Here is a 12,394-nt window from a genome sequence, read left to right on the forward strand (position 1 = left end):
GACTGTTCAGCAGCTTTGTTATTTAGAGTGTACTTTAAACTTCAGGCATTGATTTACCTCTCCTTGACTGAATGAAGGAGCTCTTTTAGAATGCATTGGATTTATCTCGGTGCTGCTGCCTTTCGTGGCAAAATTGGTGCACGTGATATTTTTCAGAGTGGCTCAGGGTCAGGTGTTTGCACGTTCACCACTTACAGCCCAGGCTGGATTTTCAGAACTGCCTTTCAAATGAGGAACATAAGGAAAGCCAGACAGCAGCTTCTCTCATCAGAGGTGGGGATAGATTTATAAGAGCTTCACATTTGCTGTGCTGCCATCTTTTGAAAGCAAGGGGCTTGTCTGTAGTACTTCTCTCTCATCAACCTTTAGAAAAGAGTGTGTAGCTCAGATGATGATTTTTGAAGCAGAAACTAATGAATGGTTTTTGTGCAATGAGCTTAGACTATCATGGCAATCTATAGCTTCAGTCCTAGAATCTGGGCCTGTGTTTTCTTGTTTCTTGTTAAGCTTGCAGTAGGACTAACTTCTGTGTTTGCTTATGGGGATAGTGTTTTGTTATTGTCCTCCTCTTGCACCTGAGAGAGATAATATTCTCCTGTTTCTGTGCATGTTTCTCTGCACAAGAGAAGCCCGGTGAGCACAACTGCAGAACGCTTGCCCTGTGTTCTGTAAATGTATCGCAAGAGAAGCTGCTGCCAAAGCAGGGCTCAGTAAGAAATCTAAATGTACAGCATCTTCTGTTTTGAAGAGATGAAGATCTTTTACATTAAGTGAAAGAGTTTTAGCTGTCATGTTTCTAAAAATTTAAGTATGGAAGTAAGGAGGCCTTCTTGCTTGAAATCATTGGTCCTTATTGTGAGCTGCAGTCCCCATCTGTAAACATTTCTCCTCTCCTCCCCCGCTGCAATGTTGAGGTTCAGAATAGCATGAGACCTGCTGAATAACAGGAAAGACCATGTTCTGGTTTTTTTCTCTGAGGAAGGGAAATTTAATTAGTGTTTAGGAAAGAGCCTGAAATATGCTGCCTGCTTGCCTGACCACAACAGGATTTAAAATCCTGTTGACTGCCTGTAATAGTCATCAGTTATTTTATGGTATTGCCACTGCTGAGATAGGTAACTAGTATATGTCAAGGAATAAGTGAACAGGACATAATGCTCTGCTGTTGGCTCTTACTTATTTATTTTTTGGTTGAAAAGTGTTAAGAAGTATCTGGACTTTGTGGGGCAGCTTTTGCAAGGTTAGGACAGAAAAGAAAAGTGTCAGGAGAAGCTAGCCTGGAGTGTTGCTGTGCCCGATGCTGTTATCCTTGCTCCAGGCACAGAATTTTATTTATTTTGGGATGACAACACATAGTTTAGTGGTTGAATAATGGACTGTGTTTTGCAGTTGGTGGTGACATGGCATGAAAGGGTGAGCTTATTCTTCCTGTAAGTAGGTATCTGGTGCTGCTTCAGGTGGCTTTGGGCTTGGAAGTGCTCATGTTGTGTGAGTGGGGACAGGATGGGAGGAGAGAAAACTGAATGTTATGAGGTTCAGCTTTTTGTTATCCCTCCTAAGTACATCTTACGTGATCTTGCAGCTCCCATCAGCTGTTGTTTCTGAGCAGTGCATTGTTTCTAGTGAGCTCCACATTTAGTGACCCTTTCTGGCAGTGTATGTAAAAACAAGGTGTCTCCAGTTAGGGATATTTGAGAAACTGTGAAAGAATTTGTCCCATCAGTGGAGTTAAAAGGTTGCCAGGGATTCCAAGCATCCTCATTGTCTCTTACTGTGAATGTCTGCAGTGTAGAGTCTCCAAGTGTCTACAACTCCTTACTGTGGAGACATGACACCTAGCTGCATGCTCATCTCTGAGGACCATGGGTGGGTAGGGAGCAAGGTTTAAGATCTTTTCTTAAAGTATTTCTATTATTGTTTGCAGGAACTAGGCAGACAGCAGGAGAACTTTACTGACCTGGGTGAGGATTTTGGGAAAGACTATGACTTCTCAGCCCGAGAGCCATCAGATCCTCCAATGGACTTCTCCACTGCCCCTGGCAAGCCTCAGGAACACAGCGCTGAAGGCCCTGCTTACTCCTACACAACAAATGGACCTTTTAGAAACGTTGATGAGACTGGAGATTCTGGCATTGGTCAGAAGCCTTTCCCTCCCAAAATGGATGCAAGGTTATTTGGAGGTGTTAGGGACCCTGGAAATCCTTTTGCTACTGCCTTTGGACAAAATAGGGCTTTTCACCAAGACCATTCCTCTGTTGGTGGATTAACAGCTGAAGATATTGATAAAGCCAGACAGGCCAAAACAGGTTCAGGGCAGAAACCCTACAAACAGATGGTATGTTGTTTTAATTAAGGATTCTCAGTGCTGTAGTTTCTATGCTGGATTGTCCTTACTCACCTTCTCCTCTGTTTCTCTCATTTCTTCCTCTTCTGCTATTCCCTTTTTGGGAGGCAGAAGAGGGAAGTGTCAGTGCTCATTATCCCTGTGATATTTGTTCTGTCAATAGCTTTTCAGTCTCTCTTTTCATACTTGCTCCCTCTGTCAGATAATCTGATGTGAGTGAATGTTTAAAAAGTGTATTTAGGCTTAGAATTGGACCTAAGCTCCTCACAGTGGAGGCTGTGGCTTTCTGTGTGGCGTCTTGCAGTTGTAGAAGTGGAGGCAATGTTGCCCTGAGCGTAATTAGATTGGAGAGTAGCACAGCTCACTATTGCTGCTTTAGTGCTTCATACCCTTGTGTGAGAGTGCAGAACCCACAGCAGAACTCACAGTGCAGATTCTTGTCATCTGCTCTGACCTTGTGTCTCCTTCCCCACATCCAGTGTCAGATGCCACTGTGGGCTCACTCACTCAGGATATTGCTGTATACTTAGCCACTCCTGCTGCTGTGCGTGGAGGAACTGTCTACAGTCCTGTGAATCTGATGACCCTCCATGAGTTCGAATTCCATGTGTGGAAGGGAGTTTGGGTTAGCATTGTGCATCTTCTCCAAGTTCAAAATACAAGGGCTGCTGAGTTGAAAGTGAGAATGGGGTTTCCAAGCATGATTATCAGCTCTTCTGTCTTTCCCACCCTCTTGTCCTCTCCTCTGCTCAGTGTGTGTTTCAGTTCATGGTGTGTCTGTTCTGCACTGTATTCCCTTGAAAATCTCCCAACAGATACAAGGCTCAGGTTCAAGGAAAGCTTTCTGCAGCATGGAATTGTTTAGGTGCTCTGGGTTGTGCTCTGACTTTGCAGGTGTCTGACCATGTGCCCAGTTAATCTGTGGATTTCTTGGTTTGTTTTTTCCCTGTCTCTCCACTGCAGCTCAGTGAGCGGGCCCGCGAGAGGAAGGTTCCTGTCACCAGGATCGGCCGACTCGCCAACTTCGGAGGTCAGTTTGCACTCCTGCGTTTGCCATGGCACTTGCAGTGCTGGTTAATGGCTGGCTGTGACAGGGCTCCTGCTCTGCAGCACCAGCTGGTTCCATTTGCTGGTTCAGCTTGCTAATAGGAAAGTGCTTACCCACTAACAGCTTAGTTAGCTCAGAGCTTGATTTGGGCTTTTTCATTGTTCTTAAGAGTTTGGGGCAGATGATTTGGGGGTGCATAATAGAGCTGCACATCTTCGTGGTGACACATACAGTGTGGGCTGTGCTGTTTTAGTGGGAGAGTGAGGTGCAGGTTGTTGCCCAGCCTGTACAAATACCCTGGTTCTGCACATGTGATTGCACTTGGAGGAGACTCTCCCAGTCCTTACGGTGTGCTGTTACTGTCAAGCAGAGTCAGCTGCAGCAGCTGTTATTTCAAGTAATCTTTTCCCAATCTTACCCTTGCTACTTCTCTGAACAGTGTTTAAATATAAAACATATCTTCCTAGTATTCTTTTTTGAGCACGGGGAGATGATAACAGTCAAGGTTTGATTTACTTAGCCATTGCTTGTAGACCATTTTCTCTCCCAGGAAGGATGTAAATTCTGAGCTTGTAAAATCAAGCTAGCTGAAACCTAAATGAATTTTACATGCAGAGTGGGCCTTACTGTGTCAAAAAGTAACTAAATATCTTAAGTAATATTGATAGATGATGCTTATTTAATGTCTTGTATCCAAAGCCATCAAAGGACTTAACGTGTTCCTGAGGAGAAAGGGACCAAAGTATTGCAGGTGGAGAGATGAACACAGCTAGTGCTACTTAGGTAATCATTAGGTGAGGAGTCTGTCTTTTGCTGTGGTTGGGTTTTCTTGTGACTGTAGTGTTTCGAGATGATATCTATCTAGGTTGTGAACAGTCTCCTGTGGCTCTTGTGATTCTCTTCCACAAAATTTGATAGAGAAGCACATGTACAAAGTAGACATCTTTGTGTTACGGATCCCAGAAGAAAGAAAAACAGCCTGTCAAATGTAGTTCAAATCAACTATTGTATAAAAAAACAATTATTCTTTCTCTGTGTGTCCTTTTGTTGGACTAATATGCACACTAGGAGGAGTTGGGGCAGGGGCTGATCCTATGCAGTGCAGGAATAAACAGCAAGTGAGTTTTGTGGTAAGTTTTTCATGCTTGTCAGATCTCTTTAACCCTGTAGTCTATTGCAGGCACTCTGGCTTTACAACATGCTTAGTATTTCTTAAAGGGAAGCAGGGTTCATAATCTGCTTTTTGGAGTAACATCACTTTAAAACTCACTGGGCTGTTTTCTTGAGCTCTAGTAGCACACATGTCTCCATTCTAATCTAACCTTGAATTTTATGACAAGTATCACAGCACTTTTTGCTGTCATCTTCTGGAGTTCACCTGTTGCTGCTTGCTGACAGCTGGTGGATGTGTTCACATCTTCTGTGAACTTTGGGTTCTAGTGCTGTTGCTTTATGTTCCAGCTTTTGGCACCCAAGGCTGTTTTGTGAGGGAAGGCTGACTCATGCTATTAGGGGAGGTATAACCTGTCTTCTCCTAACCTCAAGGTAAAAACCAAAACAAATAGCCCCATCAGACCAAAACCACTAAGGGAGAGTAGGAAAGAAATTGTTTATAAGCAGCATCTCCAGACATACCTCTGTGTATAATTTTTTCTTTTTGTTCTTGCTCTTCTCTTCCAGCTGTCTGCTTTATATGATAAAAATGGCTGGCAAGACAGAGTGCTTGCTTTCAGAGTGCTTCTGGGGGAAAACTGTGTTGCAGAAATGGTGTTCAGATTCTCTGGTCTCTGCAATCTCTTGCTAGCATTCATTGCTTATCTTTCCCTCTGAGTTTTAATTTGCAACAGCAAAGAGAAACAGTACTGTCAGTACAGTGGCTTAGCAAACAACAAATGTAGTCTATAGGTAGTTTATTTCAGTTTAAGATATCCTTTGGTAATGTTTTGGGACTTTTGACAAGGGCCTATGGTAGCAGGACAAGGGATAATGGCTTTAAACTGACAGAGGGCAGGCTTAGATTAGTTGTTAGGAAGAAATCCTTTATTCAGAGGGTGGTGAGGCACTGGCACAGGCTGCCCAGAGAAGGTGGGGATGTCCCATCTCTGGAAGTGTTCAAGGCCACGTTGGATGGGGGAGGATGGGGAAATATTGTAGGAAATACCACTGTTAACCTGTGGAATATTAGTGACCCAGCTATGTCCTTGCTTCCTAGGACATTCAAATGATTAGAATCAAACCTCTTTACATTGCCTTAAAAATAATTAAGGGCAGGAGGCTGCTCCATATCCATGAGGGAATGTAGCTTAAAGCAAGTAAGTTTTTTTTGTGCAGGAATTCTCTTGTGTGCTTCAGGATGCTATCTTCATTTGAAGACCCCAAGAAATCATTCTGGGAAATAAAGTGGCTGAGGTGGATTCTTCTCCTACAGTCTCCACACCAGTCAAATTAGCATTTGATTCTGACTTATTTTTTTACACTCTTTTTTTGGATAAAGTCCACTTTCCCTCTTTATTTCCATATTAGAACAGTATTATTTTAGGGTTGGATAAGATGGAAATGTTGTTGAGTAGGTCAAAAACAGAGTTCATGTAACTATTCCTGGGGTTCAGATAGCTGAATTCCCATGCTATTGGCATGATCCCATTCCTCCTCCTCTCTTTGTAGGTGGTTTTTTTTTTTTTTTTTTTTGTCCCCTCCAGTGTTATAGGGAGTGTTCAGCTGTGCCATGATGTCAGGACACTGTGCTGGGTGATGGACAAATTAGCAGCAGGAGGCAAAAATACTTGGACTGCTGAGTTTGCCTTGGCTTCTCACCTCTTCTGGGGGCAAAGAACGTTTTACTGGAAAGATTGAAGATCATGTTTTCCAACACTTGCCTGTAATACTGAGCTAATATTGCTCTGTGATCAGCACAAGATCCTCTACTGAACTTTTTTGTCCTTTATAGGTATTTTTGTATGCTTCTTGCAAGAGTGACTGCTGATGGGTGTATTTATAGTACTAAATAGCATCCTTGATTTTTATTTATTTTTTCTTCCCAGGATTGTAATTGACAAAACAGATTTTTCTGCAGTTTTTTTGTTCCATGCTTGTTTTGTAGCCTGATGGGTCATCAGTTCCACCCGCACAGTTCTTGATTTTTTTCTTTATTTCCATTCTCCCTTCCTTGCCTTATTTGACTTTTCTAAGCTGTTCCTGTCTCCCTTAATCGTATTACTGGTTTCTAAGTTTATTATTTTAATGATATAATAAAGTCCTTTTGCAATAAAGAAGATTCAGGAAGCTTGTGGCAAAGTCTAGATTTAATGTGATTTTAACAATTTTGAAAACAAAAAAGCAAAAACCTAGTCTGAGGTATGTTAGTAAAGTATATACAGGCCTGACAGCTGCAGGATTCAGATTGTCATGTGAGTGACAAGTGAGTGTATTGGGTTTGCTTGTCAAGGGTTTGGCTGCAGGGTGGCTTCTGTGAGAAGCTACCAGAAGCTTCCCCCGTGTCTGACTCCAAGGTGGCTCCAAGCCAAGGCCATCAGCGATGGTGGCAGCACCTCTGGGATAAGAGTTAAGAAGGGGAGAAAACCTGCACAACTGCAGCTGGAGAGTGGAGTGAGAGAAACAGCCCTGCAGACACCAAGGTCAGGGAAGAAGGAGGTGGAGAAGGCATTCCAGATGCTGGAGCTGAGATTCTCAGACAGCCTGTGGTGAAGGCCATGGTGAGGCAGCTGTGCCCCTGCAGCCCATGGAGGTCCACAATGGAGCAGAGATCCACCTGCAGCCCATGGGGACCCCAGGGTGGATGAGGTGGATGCTTGAAGAAAGCTGTGACTTTGTGGGAAGCCCACACTGGAGCGGGGTCCTGGCAGGGCCTGTGGACAGAGGAGCCCACACTGGAGCAGATTTGCTGGCAGGACTTGTGACCCTGCAGTGGGCCTGTGCTGGAGCAGCCTGTTCCTGAAGGATTGCACCCTGTGGAAGGGGCCTGTGCTGGGGCAGTTTGTGAACTGCAGCCCATGGAGAGGCCTCACACTGGAGAAGTTTGTAGAGAACTGTCTCCTGTGGGAGCAACCCCACACTGGAGCAGGGGAAGAGCCTGAGGAGTCCCCTTCCTGAAGAGGAAGGAGCAGCAGAAACGACGTGTGTTGAACTGACTATAACTGCTATCCCCTTCCCCTGTGTTGCTGTGAAGGGGAAGGAGGTAGAGATTCAGGAGTAAAGTTAAACCCAGGAAGAACAGAGGAGTAGGAGGGAATGTCTTTTATGATTTAGTATTAATTGCTCATTATCCTACTCTGATTTGATTGGTAATAAATTAAACTCAACCTGGGGAAATTAGTTTCTTTTGCCTGTGATGGTGATTGCTGAGGGATCTCCCTGTCCTTATCTTGATCCATGAGCCAATTCTTTATATTTTTCTCTGCCCTGCCCAGCTGAGGAGCTTGCAGTGTTTGCTATGTGGTGTTTTACATGACCAAAACCAGGGCACAGGCTGCTCCAGGGGAGGGTCTCGCCTCACTTGGCAGGCTTAGCAGAGTGATAACAGCCCATTCAGCTCCTGTTTGTTTTGTTGTTGTCAGTTGCTGGGCCAGAGGATTTTCCTGAACAAAACTGGTTCCAGATCATCTCTTGATGGGCTTCGTTTGAAGTGTCTTGGATGCTGCAGATGCCTGGAAAATATCTTAAAGAGCCATTCTGCTGGTATAGAACCAAGTGGTTTTTTCCAAGGCTGAAATAATCTGCAAAATGCAGGAGAAGGGCTTTGTAGAGGTGCTTAGGGATATTATTTCTCAAGGTGTTGTATCATGGCTGTTGAGTAATGCTGAGAACTGTCCCAAAATGATTAATCTTGGAGGAAATACACATCTTGCAGACAAGGAAAGTGAAGGACACAAGGAGTGACCTGTGCAAGTAATTAGTGGCCCAGAGGAGGAGAGTGTTTTTGTAGTGCTACAGATTCTTCAGAGGGATGACTTGTTCCTGGTAACAGGTAAAGAACAGCAGCTAAGCCCCATATAGCTCCTTACTCATTTCCTCCCACTGCAGGAAGGAATAGGAAAGAGCAAAAACTTGGAGAAAACTTGGGTGTTGAGATAAAGACAGTTTAAGATGGGAAGCAAAGAATGATTGATGTTCAAGCAAAGCAGCAAGAAGAGTTCATTCATGACTCCCTTCTGGAAGGCAGATGTTCAGCTACTTCCTGGGAAGCCGGACCTCAGCATCTGTAGTGGTTACTTGGGAGGGCAAACACCTTAACCCCAAACAAAAACACGTTTGTTTTTTTTCAAGCTTGACTGCTAAGCAGCAGCAAACACTGTGATTATAGTTTGAAGATGCTTGAAGCCTTTGTTTAAATTTCAGATCTTTTTAACCATGTTTTTGTCTTTTTACATGTTTTTGTCTGACTTTAGTTTATTTAAAACTTGCTGACTGGTGATTGGAGGTGTTTTTGTTTTTTTTTTGGAAATTGGACAGAGTGGAGCAGTGAGGAAACTGTAAGAGCACCTATTGAAAAAGGAGCTCTTCTAGTGCAGTCTACAATATTAGTACAGATGCTCAGCTGTGCACATCCATGAGAGAGAAGGTGAAAAACACATTCATTTGTAGTCTGATCTTGCCCACACTGATGTAAACCCAAGCTGCTTTTAAACAAAGAGATAACCTCTCCAGCTTTATTCTGGAAGAGTAGAATCTGGTTCCTAGTTTTTCATTTACTTTAGAAGTGGTTTGTCTTAATGATGAAGAGATTAGAAACTTCAGATATGTTTTATTTTATGTCCTAGCAGTAAATCTCATAGTTTTTAATTTGAAATGTTGACCGTAGAGCCTTTAGAACATGATGTGATGTTTTTAATTTGAAACCAATTACTGCCAGTCAGTTCAGTGTAGCTCTGATAATGACCAAGCTGATTTACAGTGGGGAGCATTGTTTTGGAGGTGGTGAGAGTGGGATCAAGGCCAACAGAAATGTTCTGTGAGTGGTATTTAGTCTAGAAAATCACATCTTGTTGATGAGATATGTCTTTATTGGCTTCCTGTCTGACTCTTGGCATTGCGTGCTCCAAGTTACTCTCTTGCATGTGGGATCTGATTGGAAATGATCATGTATCAGCATTTTAATAGGTGTTGTTTATGCTGTGTTTGAAAAGCTTTTTTGCTTGTTTTCTGTGAAGCCTAGGGGTATTTTTCTCATTTTGTTTAGCTAATAAAATCTCAGGATTTCTGGTGCAAAACAATTGCTCATTGGTGATGCCTGGTTTGGCACAACTGAAGGGTCTGCACAGGTTAGCTACTAACATGAGAATTTCTTAGCCTTCAAGTTGTCATTTCAGTGTTGCAACTCCATAGGAAAACTTGCAGAAAATATAGAAAAATTGAAAAAAAAAAAAAAAAAGGAACAAAACCTGAACAAAGACTGCCCCACAAAAACCCCACTAATCCAACAAAAAAACCCCCAAACCCCAACCACCTTGTAATGTCACTGATGCCTCCTGTGCTTCACCTTATGCTGGATTCTCTGGCCCAGTGCATGTAGTCTGTAAGACTGAAAGTGGAGCTGTTTTTGAAACAGATCAACTATACAAGCTTGAAATTGTACTGGGAGAGGTGGGGTTGTAATTACCTGGTGGGTGAGAGGAAAAACTACAGTGCAGGATGAGGGTCACCTTGTTTGTGGCCAGGCTTTCTCACTTTAGTTGACAAAACTTTTGCATGTGGCTCTTCTGCACACGTGCAAAATGCCATGTGCTGGACAGCTCTGCTTCCTTCATTGTGCTGACTTTGTTTCCTGGTTGTTTTACCTGGGAAGTTTTCCAGTAGTGCCTTGAGGAAGGCTTGGGGTGCTTGGAAAACAGTGCTGTCAGCAGTGTCGGAGCACAGCATGGCAGGATGCACCACTGCTGAGGAGATGTGAAGCAGCACTATCTGTTCTGGTTACCCATGTCATTTATTATCTAAAAAAAGAAATATTTTGATATTGGGAAGGCAGTGAGACTTTGGTAGTATGGATTGCTGCATGATTAGATGTGTGCCTCATTTAATCTCCAGTGGCTTTGCTGTGGTTAGTGGAGGCAGATAGTGCTGCCTTTGTAGTTGTAGCATAACCTGTGGCTGTGAAACAGCACCCTGGAATTCACTGCTTGCCAGGGTGATAGTTCATGTGGATTGCTGCTGTTTTGTCTCCTGGTCTTACTGTTGCTGTGTGGGATTACTCCCTCACCCAGCTCCTTGGGACTGCAGGTTACAACACTGCTGGTGTAAGGTGAGCCTCGGGCAAGACGTGTTTCTGTTCGTTACAGTCAATGAGCACATGGAAGGAAGAGATAGCTAATGAGCACAATTAAATTTATGGCTTAGACAGCAGGGTTGCAAAACCTTACACTCTACTGGCAGTGGCTTCATCCTAAATACGGTTTTTTCTCCTGCTATAGTGGCGTGGTGGGGGGTGAGAGGGATTCTGTTCCCTCCTGAGAATTGTACTTTAAGAACCATGATTGTGAGAGTTTTGGCATCTTTTTTTCCTCTTTTTTTTTAAGCTCCATGATTTGAGTCTAGAGCAGGACATTAGCCAGAGCACAGAGCTCTGAGTAACACTTGTGACATGCTTTATAAAAGCCAGATGTCCCAGACTGGCCTAGCCTATGATTCCTGCCTGGCATGCTGGGCTGAAGAAGTATAGGAGAAAACTCTTCAGTGTCAAGTGAAGATGACTCCATTGCAAACCCCAGGATGTTCTAATAGAGCTGTTGTGCATTTGAATGTGTGGCTTAAAGTTAATTACCAAAAACGCCTCTGTATGTGGCTTGGAAGTATTTTTTTTCACTCTGACTTGAGTCTTTTTCTCCTTATTTTGAAGGACTGGCTGTTGGTCTTGGCATTGGGGCTTTGGCAGAAGTGGCAAAGAAGAGCCTTAGACCTGAAGAACGCAGTGGTAAGCCCTTTCAATTTCTTTGTTTACTTTTTTCCTCCTCTTTATTTTATCCCCAGACACAGTTTACCTGAGTTTCCAAGATTTGCCTTCTTTTGAAGGCTGGATGGTGAAGCAGAATAACAGGAGGATATGGGTAGTTCTTCTATTTTCAATATAATCCTTCATCTCCTGGCTCTTCTCCCATCTCCCTATGCCACAGCCTCACTACACAGACAGAGGTCAGAGGAATATTCCAGAGAATGTGTTTGTGCCAGCACAGTTTGTACAGCTTTACTTTTCCATAGCCAACCCCCAACCCTGAGGTTGAATCCTATCCTTCTGCCCATTCTTGGATTGTCTTAACAATTCTTTTTAAACTGTTCAGTGAAACCATGTATTTCTGTCAGTACAGAAACTTTAGATGAGCCTGTGTGTCTGAAAATTTTGTTAGTGGTTGTAGTCTTTTTGAAATTAAAGGACGTTCTGCCTAGGAGGAACTTGGAGGATGGCTGCTGTCGTGTAAGAGAGGCAAAGCACTTTATGCAATTCAAATTAAATGGCAGTTGTCTATTTCCAATATCTGTCTTTTGCTGCCTTCTAAAGGATCCTCATAACATGCAAAAGGCTGTGCTGTGCAAATAGACCTGATCCTCTTTCCTTCCCAGCTTATTTAAAGTTAGAGGTAAATGTTCCGAAATTGTACCTGATCATGTCATGGTGGCTTTCTTCTAAGCAAAGGTGTTGGTAAAATATGGTGGGGTGTGTGGGGGTCAGTGGTTTAGGGCATAGAAATACATGGTGGTGTTCTTCAGAAACCATGAGGTTTATTCTAAAGTTTATGGTTCCATTCACTTGTTTGTTATCCAGGAAAAGCTTTGGTGGGATACTGCAAAATGTCAATGTCTGTGACAGTTGCTGCAGGCTATTTGATCTTCAGCTGGTCTCTCTGGTTTGGCTGGTATGGTTGTGTTCAGGTTACTTCCAGTGACTGGAGGGAGCTGATGAAAGGTTGAAGTACTTGTAGCTAGAAGTAAAAATGAAGTCAAATCATTCCTGGTTCAGAAGCATTACTTTGAGATAATGACAACTGCTGGGTCCT

General features: G+C 43.2%; 1 protein-coding gene across 1 annotated transcript in view; it reads left to right on the forward strand.

Annotated features, from left to right (window-relative positions):
• Positions 1-12,394, forward strand: part of COQ8A (coenzyme Q8A) — a 43,031-nt gene that overhangs the window by 11,986 nt on the left and 18,651 nt on the right. Inside the window, exons 3-5 of the mRNA XM_082302507.1 lie at positions 1,925-2,335; positions 3,308-3,374; positions 11,242-11,316. Of these exons, the coding sequence (XP_082158633.1) occupies positions 1,925-2,335; positions 3,308-3,374; positions 11,242-11,316 (553 nt within the window). The remainder of the gene's footprint in view (positions 1-1,924; positions 2,336-3,307; positions 3,375-11,241; positions 11,317-12,394) is intronic.

The sequence above is a fragment of the Coloeus monedula genome (assembly GCF_965178545.1).
Source record: "Coloeus monedula genome assembly, chromosome: 2".
Classification (NCBI taxonomy): Eukaryota; Metazoa; Chordata; class Aves; order Passeriformes; family Corvidae; genus Coloeus; species Coloeus monedula.